The 20,012-nt window shown below is 35.5% G+C and overlaps 1 protein-coding gene and 2 pseudogenes across 2 annotated transcripts; 2 read left to right on the top strand and 1 right to left on the bottom strand.

The window, feature by feature from the left end:
• The first annotated feature begins 6,951 nt into the window (after positions 1-6,951).
• Positions 6,952-7,684, top strand: LOC145050333 (vacuolar iron transporter homolog 1-like). The gene is made up of 2 exons (XM_078998602.1): positions 6,952-7,207; positions 7,527-7,684. Exons 1-2 carry the CDS (start codon positions 6,952-6,954, stop codon positions 7,682-7,684), a joined length of 414 nt encoding a protein of 137 aa, XP_078854728.1.
• A 4,320-nt stretch (positions 7,685-12,004) lies between these two features.
• LOC145053898 (vacuolar iron transporter homolog 4 pseudogene) lies at positions 12,005-12,797 on the top strand (annotated as a pseudogene).
• A 5,336-nt stretch (positions 12,798-18,133) lies between these two features.
• Positions 18,134-19,023, bottom strand: LOC145051526 (eukaryotic translation initiation factor 3 subunit A pseudogene; annotated as a pseudogene). Its single transcript, XR_013683677.1, has 3 exons — positions 18,659-19,023; positions 18,427-18,588; positions 18,134-18,337 (listed from the first exon to the last, which is right to left on the bottom strand). The product of XR_013683677.1 is annotated as a eukaryotic translation initiation factor 3 subunit A pseudogene (transcript).
• Positions 19,024-20,012: the final 989 nt, after the last annotated feature.

The following is a 20,012-nucleotide window of genomic DNA, read 5'->3' as shown; positions in this document are numbered from 1 at the left end:
TATTTTTCCAATACTTGTGGGTTGCACAGTCCCTTTATGTGTGTTTTTTTTATTCATGGCTGTTGATTCCTATTTGAATATTTAGCGGATGGTGGTGGTGGCGTGGATTCAACTTTTTTTAATGTTTAATCTTTCATTGTTCTTTATGGAGTAATTTTTAATATGTATGACAAACGTCTAGCTTTATTAAGTGTGTATTCCTTCGAAATCCAACAAAGCTTGCACTTACAGTCGGGCAGTATCCATTGTATTTATGAACACATGAAGCTTAGATTCACACATTCTTTGGATTACATTCTTTCTTTTCTGATTTGCTGCTTTCGTTGTTCCTTTTAAGAAAAAATATAAATATATTATGGTCATATTTTTGCTTGATAGAGATCAGAACTCTTTCAAATTATTAGTTATAAGCTGAGCTACGAGCAATGAAGAAAAGCAATCGCATACCTACCTAATGGCCATCAAAATGGCTAATACTTTTGATGTTTCCATGAATGCTTTTGTATGTTTTGATGCCTTTTAGCTTTGGTCTTTTACTCTCAAAATACAGAAGAGCAGTGGATTATCACACTTAGAATTAGACAATACACATGTATTGTGAACAGTCCTCTAATGAAAATGTTACCTTTAGAAATTTGAATATTTGCTCTAATAACACACTGTAAAGATGCCACCTTTAGCTTCAAATGATGACTAAGCCTCTAGTAGATTGAATAAAGAAAACGGCTCATGAGAATAAAACATTCCACAGTTGATAAGATGTTGAAGTAATTCAGAAGTTTTATTTTATTTGTTTTTGCACGTGAAATTAGAATAGGAGAATAAATCAAAGCCATGTGACAGATATGCCCCTGGTCTTTAGGAAGTAGCTGTCAGTTCCTGATTTTTCTGCATCTCTTTAGTTTAAATTCCCAGGCATTGTGTACGTTGAAATCACTCCTTTTCACTTGAATAATACACAAAAAAAAAAACTTTGCCTATTGTTCCCTTTCTCTGTAAAAAAGTTTTTCTCTGTCACTTATATTTTCAGGAGCCTCGTGAAGAGCCTGAAAAACCAACAAAGTGGTATCAGAGCAAATCCTGGTATATGCCCAAGTACCAGTCCCAAGAAGAAATGACAGGATCCAGTAGTAATGGCGAGAAAGATAGTCAGATCACTCTACACTATCCCATGCTGTCGAAGACGAACTATGGAGCCTGGGCAATCAAAATGAAGGTGTTTATGCAGGCTCATGGTGTATGGGAGGCGGTGGAGCCCAGAACTGCAAACACAACTGTTGACACACAGAAAGATAAGATGGCGTTAGCAGCAATTTATCAAGGGATACCTGAAGATCTCTTGATGTCATTGGCTGAGAAGAAAACAGCCAAAGAGACTTGGGAGGCTCTGAAAACAAGATTTGTAGGGGCTGACAGAGTAAAAACAGCAAGAATTCAGAATCTAAAGGCTGAATTTGAATCGCTTACCACGAAAGAATCAGAAGGTGTGGATGAATTTGCAGTGAAAATTGATAACATTGTCAGCTCAATGCGTACTCTTGGTGATACTGTTGAAGAAGAATATGTGGTGAAGAAGCTACTTAGGGCAATGTCGACCAAGTTTCTCCAATTGGCCTCTACCCTGGAACAGTTTGGTGATCTAGAAAACATGACAGTAGAAGAAGTCATTGGAAGATTAAAGGCACATGAAGAGAGGCTAAAGGGCCATACAGATAGTGATGTTCGAAAGCTCCTCTTGACACATCAAGAGTGGTCAGAAAGGAACAAGAAGAAGAGTGATGGAGACTCCAAATCCAAATCGAATAGAGGAGGTTTTGGAGGATCACGGGGACGAGGCAGAGGTAGAGGCCGAGGAAGACACAATGGAGGGCGTGGTCGTGGTAGAAGCGAGTCAAACCACCACATGGAAGGGAATCATGGGGCCTCTAGCAGTCAAGACAAAAGTGCAATACAATGTTATAATTGCCAGGAATATGGCCATTACGCAGCTGAATGCAAAAACCCAAGAAAGGAGAGAAATCATGAGAATCACCTGATTCAAGAAGACTCCGAACCTGCACTGTTGCTCATGCCCTTGGAAGACAAAGATAAAGTTGATGAAGTCTTCCTGAATGAAGAGAAAGTAAATCCGAAATTGAAGACCAATGGTGGAGAGTCAACCCAATCAGGCATATGGTATCTTGATACAGGGGCAAGCAATCACATGACAGGAGATGTGAAGAAGTTCCACCACCTAAACAAAGGAGTACAAGGGTATGTTAGATTCGGAAATGAAACTAAAGTAAGAATTGAAGGAAAAGGTTCCATAATTTTTCAGTGTGTGAACAAAGAAAGCTTCAGGAAGTGTATTACATACCTGATTTATGCAGCAACATAATCAATCTTGGGCAGTTATCTGAAGATGGAGATGAAATTAAAATAAAGGAACCTTTTCTCTAGGTTCATGAAAGAAGAGGAAGATTGTTGATGAAGGTTCAGAAATCCCAAAACCGTCTTTACAAGATAACACTGGAAGATGTCAAAAATCAATGTTTGATTGCTCAATGTAAAGACCCATCGTGGCTGTGGCATATAAGGTTAGGAGGCCATGTGAACTTTGCCTCCTTGAAATTAATGTCTGAAAAGGGAATAATAGAGGGAATTCCTAAGATGATCATTCCGTCTGAGCCCTGTGAAGGGTGTCTTATGGGAAAACAAACACGAAATCCTTTTCCATCAAGTACGAGCTTTAGAGCAAAAAGAAGATTGGAGCTGGTCCATGGTGACTTATGTGGACTGGTTACTCCACCAACCCCAGCAGGTAACAAGTACTTCATGTTACTGGTAGATGAATTTAGTAGAGTAATGTGGGTGTACTTGTTGAAATCAAAAGACGAAGCATTTCAGACATTCAAGAATTTCAGAAAGAAAGTTGAAGCAGAAACAGGTGAGAAAATGAAAGTGCTTAGAACAGACAGGGGAGGAGAATTTCTCTCAAATCAATTCACCTCGTATTGTGAAGAAACTGGGCTCGGTCGGCAATATACGTCACCCTACTCTCCGCAGCAAAACGGAGTGGTCGAAAGAAGAAACCAATCGATACTTGAAATGGTCAGAAGCTGCTTGAAAACCATGAAGGTACCTGATGTACTATGGGGAGAAGCCGTGAACCATGCTATTTCTGTGCAGAATCGATTGAGCACAAAAGCCCTGAAAGAATCGACGCCATATGAGACGTGGATAGGCCGAAAACCACACGTTGGACACATAAAAGTGTTTGGGTGTCTAGCTCACATGAAGATTGTGAAAAATCACTTGAAGAAGCTGGATGATAGAAGCAAGAAGGTGGTTTATCTCGGCACAGAAAAGGGGTCAGAGGCTCATAGACTATTAGACCCTGATACAGGATCGGTGTATGTAAGTCGTGATGTGGTATTCGAAGAAAACAAAACCTGGAATTGGGGGGAGAAAAGCAAAATTAAGTCAATTCCAGGTATGAGCTTTACAGTGGATGGTTTCAATTTCACTGAGTTTGGGGAGATTGAAGACGAAGACGTATTTGACTCATATACCCCTCTAAGTGATTCCGGGTCATTTGATATCGGATCGCCTGAATCGGATAGTGAAGAACCTACTACTACCCAAATGGACTCATAAGGGAGCCCACACTTGATTAATAGTCCAAACATGCCCACAACACCCACTGATCAATATATGTCCAGCGCGCCTGTTATGACTGGATCACCGATTTCTCCACCTGTTCGATCGACGACTCCAAGCACCGCCTCAAGCTCCACCGGCGGTGGTGCCCCAAAGCGCTATCGCACACTCACCGAGCTGTACGAGAATACGGAGGAGATACTAGTACCCCTTGAAGAACTACTCATGATCCGTAATGAAGAAGAACCAAATTCGTATCAAGAAGCGATGACTAGAGATGAATGGGTCAGCGCCATGAAGGAGGAATTAGCGTCTATCGAAAGGAACAAGACCTGGACCCTCGTTGACCTCCTAAAAGGGCGAAGTGCAATTGGTCTGAAGTGGATATACAAGATTAAAAGGGAACCAGATGGAAGAATTTCAAAGTATAAAGCAAGAATTGTGGCGAAGGGATACGTACAGAAACAGGGTATTGACTATGAAGAGGTGTTCGCACCAGTAGCTAGAATCGAGACTGTGCGTGTAATTTTGGCTCTTGCAGGGTCAAATGGATGGAGGGTTCACCATCTCGATGTAAAATCAACGTTCTTGAATGGGAAATTAGAAGAAGAGGTCTATGTAATCCAACCTGAAGGCTTTGAGAAGAAAGGTAGTGAAGGGAAAGTGTATAAACTCTCAAAGGCACTTTACGGAATAAAACAAGCACCCAGAGCTTGGAATGCTTGTCTTGATAGACATCTGAAGGTCTTAGGTTTCACAAGATGCCACCAGGAATATTCAGTGTATACAAGGAAAAAGGGGGGTAAAACTCTGATTGTGGGAGTTTATGTTGATGATCTACTAGTCACTGGAAGCTGCTCCAAAGACATAGACAATTTCAAACAGAAGATGAGAACTAAATTTGAAATGAGTGACCTCGTTCTATTGTCTTATTATTTGGGAATTGAAGTCAATCAAGGTGAAACTGGTATAACCTTGAAACAGGAGGCATACGCTAAAAACATTCTTATTAAGACCCGCATGATAGACTGCAATGCTTCGAAAATCCCTATGGATCATAAGTAGAAACTGGTCAAGAACCAAGAAGATGAATTAGTGAATCCCACCGAATATAGAACCATAGTTGGTGCTCTAAGGTATCTAACACACATACGTCCTGATCTCTCTTTTCCAGTTGGGGTAGTGAGCAGGTTTATGGAGAAACCAACAATGAAACACTTTCAAGCATTGAAGGCCATTCTTAGATACATCAAAGGTACTCTAAACTATGGTCTGTCATATACCCGGGGTAATGAAAGAGTCACGCTCACAGGGTATTCAGACAGTGATTTTGGAAAAGATATGGAGGATGGAAAGAGCATAGGTAGGACAACATTCTATATGAATGGGAACTTAGTGACATGGTCTTCACAGAAGCAAAGAAGTGTAGCCCTATCATCTTGTGAAGCAGAATTCATGGATGCAACTCAAGCAGCTTGCCAAGGCATTTGGCTCCAACGATTACTCTCAACGATTACAGGGCAAAGGGTACCTCCAGTTGTCTTATTAGTTGATAACAGATCTGCTATTGACTTAATGAAGAACCCAGTGTTCCATGGGCGAAGTAAGCACATTCATATAAGGTACCACTTCATTCGAGAATGCATTGAAGCTGGGGAAATTGTAGTTAGTCATGTGTGTGGTTCGAAGCAGAAAGCAGACATTCTCACCAAGTCAATGGCAAGAGTGAAGTATGAAGAAATGCGAGAATTAATTGGAGTAAAGCCAATCACCACCTCTGAATTAAGGGGGAAAATGTTGAAGTAATTCAGAAGTTTTATTTTATTTGTTTTTGCATGTGAAATTAGAATAGGAGAATAAATCAAAGCCATGTGAGTTGTGACAGATATGCCCCTGGTCTTTAGGAAGTAGCTGTTAGTTCCTAATTTTTCTGCATCTCTTTAGTTTAAATTCTCAGGCATTGTGTACGTTGAAATCACTCCTTTTCACTTGAATAATACACAAAAAAAAAACTTTGCCTATTGTTCCCTTTCTCTGTAAAAAAGTTTTTCTCTGTCACTTCTATTTGCAGGAGCCTCGTGAAGAGCCTGAAAAACCAACATAAGATCCCTAAATTCCTTGAAGCACACTACCATGAAGAAGTGGAACAAATTTAAAAAGAACATAAAACATCGAAGATGAACGTGGATTTGATGATAATTCTTCACATTGTGTACCACAATAGCATGGTTAAGTTACTACAACAATATTTTGTACAAAAGTCAAACTGTATTCTAATCCGAGTACCATATACTTAAAACTATGATCTTTGTACACAAACATATTTTAATTAGACTTCATAGTTAAGCTTGTGTGAGTTGAGACCATATCTGCTGATACTATTCAATCAAATCCTTGGAATGGTTTATTTAAAAATAATTACCGGTGTTACTATTTTAACTTTGTTCAACCCCTACACATTGATCATAACTAATACACATAATCATGCATACTATATGATGTACTAAAAAGTAAGCACTCTTTATCCATAGCTAGTGACAATATTAATGAAATCCATGGAAGATTTTGAACTAGGATCAAGTTAAGTTTTAGGTTATTTTATCTTAATTTTTCTATTATGGGATGTGGTTTGTATATATATTGAGGCTTTACCTAGTTACGAAATACATAACATAAATATTTTAGAGATCTGATTCTATAGATACTCTTGTAATTGGGTTAGACTAGAGGGTACAAGTCAATATGTGTAGATTATTATTGTTTACATTGCATAATTATATGAGTAATCATCAGACAGATATTTCCAAATCATCTTTATGTTGTGGGTGGCGTGGATTCCACACTCCTTCCATTTTTTAAATTCATCTTTCTACCAGTTATGGACTGCACACTCCATTTCAGTTTAATTTTTTTGAGATACTGTTTCATTTTTATATTTAGTGTGTATATTCCACAAGCTTTAATGTATTTTTCATGAGATGATTACTTCAACTTTCGTTCTGGGGTGCACACTGCACACTTTTTTCTTTTTTTGAAAACCGAACATAAACATCAAACTATGATATTTCGTACACAAACATATATATTTTAATTGCAGTGGATTATTTTCAAGAAAAAAGATGTGCTCGCATTGGTAAGCTTGTCACCATGGCTTCTAATATATAATATAAGGTGGAAAACACAAAAACACACTATAAATATGTCCTATATGAAGGGCTCTATATCCACAAGTAATTCATCTTGATTCGTGTTTGAGTAGTTACCATTAGTCATAATATAGTATTGCATATTCTCTTTCCTTCCTTCACCACCATGGCTGTGCAAAATGATCTATGCATTCCAGTTTCTAATGACAAATCTGAACAAGAACATGGCAAAGTCTCTGTTGCATCTTTAATGATGGGTGTTGGAGCTGTTAAACAAGATGTTAGAGCCATGATTACTTCTACAGGCTTAGTTGCAGGTGCATGCAGGATGGTGATAGGTGAGTTTTTTTCAGTCTACTCCCAACAAGATGTAGATGTGGCTCAGATGAAAAGAGAGACCACTATTGCAGGAAATGAGAAAAGTTTCCATCTGTATGGATCGAGTTATTATATGTTTTACTTGCTTTAGTATATATATATTTAGGATGAAAAAGGGTATAATATAAACATGATTATGGTTTTGTTTACATTCCTAAGGTATGTCTCTGAGTGTTAACTTTCAGTAAATGTTGCCCATATACCAACGTCGTGAGCACTAATCCAGTAATTGGTACGTGGTTCAAACGAGCACATAAACTGCCAGGGATAGATGTGGGGACAAGCAAAAGAGTTTAGTTGTCAAGAAAAAAAAAAAAAAAAAAAAAAAAAAAAAAAAAAACACCTCCCACTACATGGAAAAAGGCCATTACCGGCGACAAAAGTTGCCGGTAAATGTCCCAAAAGTCGCCGGTACTGATAATAGCGGCGACGCGTCGCCGGTAGTGAGTCGCCGCTACTGCCTCGTCGCTATTGATCAGTTTGTCGCCGTTAATAATGTTGTCGCCGGGAATGACATATGACGCCGGTAAAAGGGTCGCCGGCAAAAGTGTTGCCAGTAATGAGCTCTGTCGCCGGTAAAAGCGTCGCCGGTAATTTTTTTTTAAATAATGATTTTCGTTGCCGGTGATAATATCGCAGGTAAAAGTGTCGCTGGTAATAACAATATTCGATTAAATATCAAAACCAATAGTGTCGACGCTAATTACAAAACAAACATCCTATTAAATATCAAACATAATAGTGTCAATGCAAATTACAAACAAACATCCAAAATACAATTAAATATCAAAAGTCATAATATCCGAGTAGCAAAACAACAAAATTTTTACAATCTACCAAGTAGCAAAACGAGACAACATATGCAAATAAAACTCATTCTTACATACCCTCATCGCCGTTCCCATCGTTTCCTTGATTATTTTGGAATTGAAAAAACGAATAAAGCTCATCCCTACATGCCGGGTCGGCGAGCATTGCACGAAGATTTTCCAACTACATAATTAATAACAATATATATAAACTTATAAGTTAGATCGTCAAACATAAACAAAAACTATCAAAATACATTGTTATTTTTAAAGTAAGATAGAAAACCAAAGTACATTGCTATATTTTGCACTTGGGACAAAAACCAAATTACCAAACTTTTTAGCAAATAACCACCACAAAATAACATCCTACTTAAACCAAATACACATAATTTCACATATATACATAATAACATCCTATTTATACCAAATACAAAAGTTTCACAATCATATATCACATTTACAACAAACATACATACATTCACATACACACAATAACATTCTACTTATAACAAATACATATAATTTCTACTAATATACCACATATACATCAAACACACATACATTGGAATATATATACCAAATTCATATATATTCAAACAAATACGGAATATACAATCTAATTTTCACATATGACAATTTTCACATAATTTCACATATAAATACAACTTGAAGCTATACAACTAATTGCAATTAAATAACCACAAACAAAAAATTGAATAACTTGCTTCTAATCCAAAACAACACCACCAAAAACAAGAATATGAACAATTTATTATCATTCAATCACTACATAAAGCTACAAATCGAAATTCATACAAAATAAAAATGAAATCATCAAAAAAAACTTACCTTTCTTCAAGAAATGGAGGTAGAAATTGATCCCAAAGCTTTAACCACACCTAGAGACACTTGCTTGGAACAATGTGGGGAGAAATTTGCTTGGAAGAAGCAGATTGAAGAGGAAATCGGTGAGATGGTGAAGGAAATTGGAAGCAAACAGAAAGGAAAATGAAGAAGGGAGGTTATCTGCGTGCGTTTTTTTTTTTTATCTGCGACAGGCAATAGCGGCGACACCTTTAGCGGCGACGCCAGGGGCATTACCGGCGACAATAAGTAATAGCGGCGACAAACTGGAGGGAAGGGTACCGCGTCATTTTTAGCAGACTATTAGCGGCGACTTTTTTTAACCTTTAGCTGCGACATCTGTGTCGCCGGTATTAGGTTAGACAGGATAAGGCACCCCACCCGTTGGATTGGATATCTCATCGAACGGTTGAAATGCAATAGAGGGGGAAAGTGCGGATTCGGGTGACAACCCTTTAGCGGCGACACTATTAGCGGCGACAAGGGGCTCTACCGGCGACTTTAGATAAAGTCGCCGGTAAAGCCCCTTGTCGCCGCTAATAGTGTCGCCGCTAAAGAGTATATTTCTTGTAGTGCGATCCTATTAGCATCTATAGATCCAGCAATAGTTTTTCAACCACGTTATTCAAGAAAGTGTTGTAGGATGGGCATCCTGAAAAAACACGTGTGGACTGTTTGCATTTCTAGTCTATTCTATATCATTAGATATTGGGTGTAATATGGTTTCCAACATATAGGGCGAGTCTATATCATGAGAGAGTACGATGAAATGCTGTTGGTTGCTATTAATGTCATGGAGGTTGTTGGATGGGCTTCTTTAAGTCTTCGTGCTAAAAGTTATGCCACCATGTTTTTTTTTCATGACAGTTAAAAGGTATAACTTATTTGAGGTTTTTCAGAACAATGACCAAAGACTAATTTTGCAACATCTGTCATGTCATAACTGTCATATGAGTAGTTGCCACTTACCTTTGAAATGTTACTAAAGGTCCTGCTAGTTAGGGTTTAAACACTTCGTTAAACAAGATAAACGATTTCACACATAAATAAAATAATGCAAAACGAAAATTTAGAACACAATCAATTATGTTAGGGGTGAGCATTTGGACGTGTGGACCGGACCGGACCGGACCGTTTTTGGACCCCTGCGCCGGTTCTCGGTCCTTGGATTTGAGCAAAGCCATTTCGGTTTTTTTACCCGGTCCGGCCGGTTCCGGGTAAAAACCTGTTTTAGACCGGCTTATTTAAAAAAAATTGTATTATGTGAAATTCTTTAAACAAACATATCTTATTCATTTTAAGTCAGATTGACATGAAGTTTTTTCCAACGTATAATTTAGAGTTTGTAAATAATTTTATAGTTGTTGTTTTTGGTGTTATATTCGATGAGTTACAATCCTTCAAAGATGAGATATCAAAGCTGAAATATTTTAATTTTTCAGAAAAAGATTTAAACTTTTGTATTTTGTTAAATTCTTTAAACAAACATACTTTATTTGTTTTTAGTCAAACTGACATACGTTTTTTTTTACGTGTAATTTAATTAAAATTTATAGATGATTTTAGACTATAATTTTGTTGCTTTTGGTGTTATATATATTCAATTAGTTACAATCCTTCAAACACATAGTATAAAGAATAAACAATCAAAGTTTGAGCGGTCCAAATGGTACAAAAAACGGAAATGTACTCATTTTTACGAGTTGTACCGTATAACACCCAAAAAAGTATTCATTTTAACGACTTGTAATGTATCAAACCCAGCAACATATTCGATTTAATGAGTTATATCAAACCCAAAAACGCGTTTTAACAAGTTTTTTCGTATGCATGTAAAGTTGTACTGGTCCAAACGAGTCCAATAACCGGAAAACTCGGATCTGGGCCTAATAAGTATCATCCGATCCGGTCCACGGTCTACAATATTCTCCGAAACTGGTCTGTTCGGTCCGGTCCGATCCAAATGCTCACAACTAATTTACGTGATTCACACTATCAGAGTGATCGTCTATGGAGAGAGAGAGAGAGAGAGAGAGAGAGAGAGAGAGAGAGAGAGAGAGAGAGAGAGAGAGAGAGAGAGATGATATTGCCCAATGGCTTACAAATATGAATTCAAGGGATATAAATACTAGTTGGTTGACCTAAAACAATGAATAATGCTAACTAAAAAACTCCACAAAAAAAATTAGCCCATAACAAAATTGAAGGTGAATCTGATATAGGAACTAGCTGTTATAGGGTCGTCAAAAGGGCAAATCAGTTTCCACAACTTAACACCGGTTATCCTTCTCCCTGTCAAATACACTTCTCTATGTTGTGGGTGATGTGAATTCTATACTCCTTCTATTCATCTTACCACCACTTATGGACTGGGCATTGCGTTTCAGTTTCATAATGTTTTGAGATATTGCTCCATTTTTATATTGAACGGATTGTGGTAGATGTGGGGATTCCACAAGCTTTTGTTTCTTTTTTCTTTTTAAAAGATTGATTGCTCTAACTTTAGCCATGGACTGCACACTCTTTCCTTTATTATAATCAAAGCTTTATATTCATTTCTTAATTGTATGCATGAATTGTTGAAATTGGACTGTATCTAGGATGTTAATAAATAGAAATTTACATAAACATAATACTATCAACACAAAACAGAAATTAGATAGGGGCAAAACCGTTAACTGGAATAGATATAGTCAGCCACTCAAGCTAATGGCGATAGTTTTATTAATTTCTGGGTGGTAACTCTGATGTCAATGTCCCACAATCCCTAATTAAGGTAGTACGTTTCCTTCAAAAAGTCGAAAAGTAGAAAAGTAGAAAAGTAGTAAAACAGAGTGAATATTGTAATTGTCTTGGTTATATTTTGCTTCTATAATTCTTTCATGGGTATGACCTTAAAGAAAACAATTAAATCTGAAAGCTTGTAACAGGAAGAGGTATTAAAACCTTTTTATCGTTTGTAGTTTCATGGTCCTTATAAGATTATGCAATAACCTTGCAGCACCTATATCAACACACCTTTTAGTTTCATATCACTATCAGCCTTGTTGGCTATGCACTGACTTTAACTTTATTCACCACCAACACATTGATCCTTATTGACATAATGCATGTATACTCATACATACACACATACACAAATGCTATATATACGATAGAGGGACTCTACCACAAATAAGTTGTGTATTGTTCTGGTTATAATTCTTCCTTCTTTGTGATAATAAATTCTTTTTCGTTCTTCCACCATGTCTGCACAAAACGATCTTCACATAACAGTTCCTGAGCCTGAGGACAAATCTGAGCAGAAACATGGCGAAATGTCTGTAGAAGAAGACTGTGATTACTCACAAAGGGGACAGTGGCTGCGTGCTGCTGTTTTGGGAGCCACTGATGGTTTAGTCTCTGTTGCGTCTCTGATGATGGGTGTTGGAGCTGTGAAAGAAGATGTGAGAGCCATGATCCTTACAGGCTTTGCTGGCTTAGTTGCAGGTGCATGCAGTATGGCAATAGGTGAATTTGTTTCAGTGAGCTCCCAACGAGATATAGAGGTGGCTCAGATGAAAAGAGATAAGAGAATTTCAGTAAATGAGGAGGAAAGTGAGAAGGAAGCACTCCCGAATCCCATTCAGGCAGCTGCAGCATCGGCCCTTGCATTCATGTTGGGGGCCATCATGCCCTTACTGGCTGCTGCTTTCATAATGGACCATAAAGTTAGGCTGGGGGTGGTGGTAGCCACAGTGAGCTTGGGGCTTGTTGTTTTTGGGTGGATTGGAGCTTTTCTAGGGAGGAGTCCGGTGGTGAAGCCTTGTTTTAGGATTCTGGTTGGAGGGTGGATGGCTATGGCCATTACTTTTGGACTTACCAAGTGGATAGGCTCTAGTACTGGCTTGTAGTGTTACAGTAGCATATAGTATTTTTTTTCCTCCCTCTTTCTAATATACTATAGTTTTGATTGAAACATGAACTTGGTGTGTATTTGAATTCCCTCCAAGTGGTTATTACTGATTTGAGGTATTCTCTTTAAGTAAAGCAGAAACATTTGTCTCTTGTCTCCTCCAAATCCACAAATCTGTTTTGATTCAGTTTGTAGCAAGGGAGCTTACATAGCAAAGGTATATATGAACAAATTGTCAATTCTACTTCTTATTCGTATGTGGATTTGTTCAAGGATATACACCATCAAACAGGCTTGGGAACATACACTACACTGTGTACATGTAATTAGAAGCTATGCAATGAGTGAGTGATCATGCTCATTGTGGCTCAACATAAACTACTGCTGCGGATATTGTTGGGTAGTACTTGACATGTTCAACTCAAATCTTATCCTTACTTGGGAGTCTTGGTTTAAAGAGATTTGTAATGTTTTATATTAAACTTTATATTAGCATGTATGTTTTCTAATTTTTTTTTTTTTTTTTGAGATTACTTGGTGAATGAAGAAATCGGTCAAGCAAATGTAAAATTTATTAGGTAGTATAGTGACTCATTCTGTAATACTTGGTGATTGAGGAAATCGGTCCAGCCAATGTGGCATTTATTAGGTAGTATAGTGACTCATTATGTATATATTACCTGTTTTTGAAATTTTATAATGTGATGTATGAGTATGATTATAGTAGAAATGTTGTGTGTTTTCTTAGTTAAAATAAGTTTTATAGAGTAAGGGTACAAGTGATGATAGCTTTGTGAATAAATTTATAGCAAAAACACATTTTTGGCCACACCACGATGTGGCAAAGAGGAGACCACAATGTGGTCTTGCAACGGTGATTCTAGTTACATAAAATGAATAGTGACGGCAACGTACTTTGAAAATACCATGACGTGCAGGAACTAACCACGTCGTGGAGGAAAGTACATTACCATTTATTTTAATGACGGGCTAAAAGTCGTCGCAAAAGAAAACTGTCATATAAGACACACCACGACGTGGCAAATTTACCACGACGTGGTAACTGAATCCCGATAAAAAAGATACAATTTTCTGATTAAAGCTTCAATTGGTTGGATTAAGGTATGAATTACTTCCATCTAACATATCAATTTTTTATTTAGGGCAACATTATGAGGACTATGATGAAACCCTAGCTAAGTGAAGGGTTTGAAGTTGTATGATTAAATTTAGTTAGTAATTGATGTTATATAGCTTGATTACAACTTATTCTACTGATTATGAACATTCTATTTGAAAAGTGGTAGTTGAGATGGAAACTTAATCCATGAGATTAAGAGCTCATAGGTGGATAATATTAGTTAATGGATTGAGCCATTAAGTGGTAAAATATGATGTATTTAATGTTCATAATTGATAAAATGAACTTTCTAATAGTATTGAATATTTGATATATCTATGGATTATGTAAAAATTGAGATGATGATATGATTACATAAAAGAGAGATGATTTATGTGAGTTAAGTCATGTAAATGACTTAATCAATGTTTTGTATGAATTGATTTTAAATAGGAAATCAAGAGAAGAGGTTGATCAAGAAAGTCCCAAGTTTTGAATTTCATTGAAAATAGGCCATAAACAGGGTGAGTAATTCTTGATTAAATTTAATGAGATAGATGATGATTGATAGATTTGATTATTATTGATTGTTGAAACATTTAGATAGATTATATATTGTTTATTTATGTAATATTTGTATATGTACATAAGATTAAATGGGCTTGATTAATTCTAACAATTCCTAATTGCATTTTGAACTTTTTCAAAATTAAACCAAACATAGCATTCTACTTTCATTTTTTTAAAACTAACCGTATATATCATTACATTTTCATCTTTTTTCAAATTCTTCCAAAACATAGCATTCTATTGTTATTTTTAAAGAACCAAGCCTATTTGCCATTCAATTTTCATATTTTTTTTTCCCAATTCTACCCAATAATAGCATTCTAACTTCATTTCTTTTATAAACTACCCTTATATACCATTGCATTTTCATTTTTTTTTTACCCAAAAATAACATTGTACTTTTCCTTTCATTTTTTAAAAAACTACTCTTATATATCATTGCATTTTCATTTGTTTTTTAATTACTGCCCAAACATAATACCATACTATCACTTTTATAAAACTAAGATTTTATACCATTTCATTTTCATTTGTTTCAAAGTCTACCCAAACATAGTAATCCACATTCATTTTCTAAAAACTACTTTAATGTGCTATAACACCCAACTATCATTTTTATAAAAACTAACATTTTATACCATTACATTTTCAATTGTTTTCAAAGTTTACCCAAACATAGTATTCTACTTTCACTTTTAAAAACTACTTTGATGTACTATTGCATTTTCATCTTTTACCAAATCCATTTAAACAAAATGTTATACATTCAATTTTTGAAAGCTACATTAATATAGGATTGTATTTTTCATATTTTTCAACTCATACTCAAACATAACATCGGACTTTATTTATTTATTTATTTTAAATTATTGAGTTACCATTACATTTTCAACATTTTTTTTAAATCTACACAAACAGAGAATTGAACTTTTATTTTTTTAAATCTACGATCATATAACACATCATTTTCATCAAGTTCTACATTCTACCCAACCCTAGTATTCTGGAACTAGCTTGTTACATAGTTTCATTTTCATCTTTTTTGAAAATCTACCCAAACATAGCATTGTAGATTTTTTTTTTCTTTTTTTAAATAGCTAACCTTGTATACCATTTTCATCTTTTTTTTTTTTTCATATTCTACCCAAACATAGCATTCCACTTTCATTTTCTAAAACCAGCTTTTTTTTCCTTTTCATTTTCATCCACTACAAGAAAATTTTGATTTAGCTACCGAAAAATTTCATAGCAAAAACATGAAATTCCATAGCTAAAGTCAAATAACTACGAAATTTGCTACGTAAACTTTCAATTAGACTCTGTATCATTATTTCTTGTAGCAAACTGTTTAGCTACGAAGTTATAATTCCGTAGTAGTTTTGCTATGATAGTTTCTACGACATCTATTCATTGCAATTTGATTTCCATAGCATTTCAGTAGCATTTTTCCATAGCAAATTCTGTAGCATATTCCATAGGATTTTTCCGTAGCTAATACCGTAGCGATTTTTCCATAGCCAATTTCATAACAATTTTTCCATAGCAATTTCCATAATAATTTTTCCGTAGCAATTGTTCTATAGTTAATTCTGTAGCAATTTTTTCATAGCTAATTCCGTAGAAATTGTTCCGTAGCCAATTTCGTAGCATTTTTTCTATAGCAAATTCCATAGCAATTGTTTTGTACCATTATTTTATTAAATTCGACTGTTTATATCAATTTATAAAAATACAATTAATATAAAACAAAAAGTAGTATTTCTATAGAAACTATAATAATATCCAATACATCAAAATGCTACAAATTAAACATAAAATGTTATATGATACATAATATTCTATCATTCATTAAAAAGAGTTTCGAACTATCACAAAACTTAGGTATCACAAGCTAATGTCGTCTAAAAGTTTGTTCTCGTAGGCATCCTTCTTGTTGGTGGCTCTTAAGCTCTCAGCCACAAATTCTTGTCCTGCAGCTGCTGCTACAACAATTACCATATGCTCGTTTTCTTTTATTCTTTTCTCTATATATTCAAAAAGACCACCATGCCCTTCAAGATAGAAAGATGACCCAGCCACTCAGGTATCAAACAATAATCAACACCTGGGCTTGCAAGAGTCGCATGCATTGCAATAAAAGTAAACCCTGCACAAATATTTTAAAATTTAAACCACAAACAATAACTTTTATTTAATCTTGTTTTACAAAACTTACCACTATTACGTCCTGTTAACTTAACAAGTCCTATACAACTTAGCCCTCCGTTCAGCCTCCTCTTTCTTGCACCTTTCACCTCTGTAAATCCCAAACAAACAAAGTATGTGGATCAACAAAATAAATATTGATTTTTTCAACTTTACATAAACTACATTTTTGGACCTAAATAATATTTTTTTTGCAATTTTGGTCCTAAAACAGTTTTATTGCAATTTCAATCTTTAATGACGCTCTTCTTAATGTATTTGTGGTTTTTGTAACATTTATTTGTTTAGTATTGCCAATTTTTGCAATGTTAGGCCCAAAAAGCAAATTTGGTCCCTATTTGAGGTTCTTGGAACAAGTATGGTCCTTGTCCAAAGTAAAAGGGCTCTTTTTGGCCCCTAAGATAATCAGAATGTTTCCAATTTTGGTCATTTTACTGGAAAAGGAAGGGACGAGCCGAAATTGCAAAATATAATCTACAAAAAGAAAAAGTAAAAAGTAACCTTCACGTTTGCGGGCTTCTTCTTCCTCACATTTGTGGGCCGCTAAGTTGAGCCTTTCTTTTTCAGTCTTCAATTAATAAAACAACATTTTCCTTTTTTGGTTTTTTCCATTTTTCGTGCCTTGAGGATTTGGCCAAGTCTTTCCTCTCTCTCAGCTCTCATTCTATCATACTCTGCCTTTAGCCTGTGCACATACATGAATATTTTATAAGAAAATATGACAAGATAATACATACATATTACAATAAAAAAAATAAAATACAGACGTTATGTTCCATAACACGAGAAAGTCTATACTTCTCCTTCATGACGCTCTCTACTCAGTTCTACCTCAAGATGCATGCAAAAAATAAATTAGCAAGTAAACTTGGGCATTTACATCTTTTTTATGTTACAAAGTAAGTAGATTGCCTGTTGTTCATGTTCATGCCAGAGTTTCTCTTCAGCCAAACACCTTTGGAAACCAGCTTCAATGAGAGGTGCAGCCTCTTCCCTTTTGGCTCTTTCAAAATGATCCATGGTCTTGATTAGTTTTTGAATCCTCTTTTCCATTTCCTGCCTCTCTCTAACTTGCTCCTGCATTACCAACTCCATCAAGGATTGCTCCGTCACCTTCTCATGTAATATCAAGAGAAACAACCAACAATCGTCAGCATGAAAAAAGGACCAATCTTTCTTCTTTTCTTTTACTTTACTTACCCCTTCAATGATGGGCTTCTTTCCTTTCTTTTTGATACGTTTCCCAACATCATTGAACAATTCTTGTGCTTCTTCACGCTCCCGTTCCTCAATTTCTCTAAGGATGTGTTGGTGCTTCCGTTCATTAAACTCGGTTGCAAGTCTTTTTTGTTCTACTTCTTCGGTTTTCTTCTGTAGCTTTATTCTTTTTGTCTCCTCTTCCCGTTCCTTTGTGACAGAACTTTAGGGTTAGAAACACAGTGTGTGTGTGTGTGTAAGTTTAGAAAATGAATGAATTGGTACCAGCCATTTCAAGAATGTGGTGTTATTGTTCTTCCTTGCGTTATTCAATGATAGATTTGCGAGCAAGAAGCTTTTTGTGCTCTTTATCAACAATATCTGCCAAGCTTGGAAGCAAAGCACACAATTTTGATGCTTTGGATTGAGAAGGATAGATCAGGGACCTTGATTTGTTTAGATTTATAGCCAAAACACTCAAGTGGTCTTGCAGGGTGTCGGATTCAAAACCCTTGAGAAAAAAAAACAAGTAGAGAATATAAGTATAAATAAATTAAAAAAAATAGAAAGAATCAAAAAAATTATGCAAATTAGACTCACCAAGTCACTAAATATAATTGCACCCTTCATGTGGTCAACTTTCATAGCAATGAAATTATGCTTGACAGCATCAACAGAGATCCTCTATACTACTGAGAAGTCTAAGAAAGGAACCATTTTTGATAAAGTCTTAACTTTCATTGTTTGGTACACTTAGGACACCTGATATGGAAATTCAAATTAGTAGGCAGGATTCAACCTATTTATTTGTCAAACAAGAAATTAATCATACCTGTTGTAGGAGTCTTAAGGTTGCTACTTTTTCTGAGAAAGCAGCACTTCTAGTACAGAAGATGCTAAAGATATCTTTCCCCCAAGATTTGCAATCTTTGTCAACAAAGGCTGTACTTTTGATGCCAAATCCAAAGGCAGAACTTCATTTTCTAGAAGATGATACGGATCCTTCACTTCTTCAGTTACATATGTCATCACCGCTTTATTAAACATATTATACTAGAACATCGCCGAAGAAATTACAAATTATATCATTATAACGATAACTTAGTAGGCATAATTTAATTCCTATTCAATGTGCTTTGAATAAAAATCAATTGTTTAACAATTTTAACACCAATCTGATGTAAAAACCTAAGTCAATTCGCTTATTGGACTACAATTGATGTGATATATATAATTAATGCATATTACATGTTGAATATATATATATATATATATATATATAGAGAGAGAGAGAGAGAGAGAGAGAGAGAGAGAGAGAGTACGATTTTAGGTTGAGGGAGGTGAGAATTGAACGGTTGCTAGACTAGATCTCACGGACGCCCCTTCCCTCCGCCATTTGATCGACATCGTTTCTCATTTGAGATTAACAACCTCGATGCACAATCACATGTCGTCGTTTCCTTTAAGATTCCTAATTACACCGCGGATGTCATAGATGTTCGGATCAACTTCGCCACCGAGGTCATAGATACTCCTTTTCATGTGTGATCGCCTTATGCTGCTTCCAAATATGAAATGTGATACGTATGATATGATTTGGGGAAAATTATGCTACTTCCACCGAAGTCAAAGAGAGAAAACGAAGGAACACAGAACAGGGTTACTGCGATGATTTGGGGAAAAGTAGCTTTAAGTAAAAATAAATAATGAGACGTAATGTATATAGTTTTTATTTAGGTAATTATGAAAAAATCATAAATTTTTAAATTACGATGATATCAGTTTCTTCTTTTGTTTTAAGATTTTTACTAGTTTCCCTTAAAATAATTTTATATATTTTGCTACGGGAAAGATATTACGTAGCTATTTAACTACGGAATAATTCGTAGAGAAATAGCCACGGATTTTGATTTCGTAGTTATTTTGCTAATTCTGAAACCAGTCGTATACACAAATAACTACGATTAATCTTTTCGTCACAAGTTTCATGGTAGATTAACTACAAAATTTTATTGTGTAGAAAATTTTGATAGCAAAATAGCTACGGATTTCAATTTTGTAGCTAACTAGCTACATATTTAGATTCCATAGCGAATTTTATAGCCAAGTAACTACGAATATGAATTCTATAACAAGTTCCATAACGAACTAGTTACAAAAAAAATTATGTAGCATATTTTATAGTA

Source organism: Lactuca serriola, chromosome 5 (genome assembly GCF_051521515.1).
Source record: "Lactuca serriola cultivar US96UC23 chromosome 5, Lser_US96UC23_V15, whole genome shotgun sequence".
In the NCBI taxonomy this organism is placed as follows: Eukaryota; Viridiplantae; Streptophyta; class Magnoliopsida; order Asterales; family Asteraceae; genus Lactuca; species Lactuca serriola.
The sequence above is the reverse complement of the archived record's forward strand: the minus strand, read 5'-3'. Positions and strand labels throughout refer to the sequence as shown.

Coding starts and splice junctions, on each gene's coding strand:
- LOC145050333 (XM_078998602.1), top strand. CDS start 6,952: ATGGCTGTGCAAAATGATCTATGCATTCCAGTTTCTAATGACAAATCT. Junction 7,208..7,526: donor TATTGCAGGAAATGAGAAAA/GTTTCCATCTGT, acceptor ACATGGAAAAAG/GCCATTACCGGCGACAAAAG.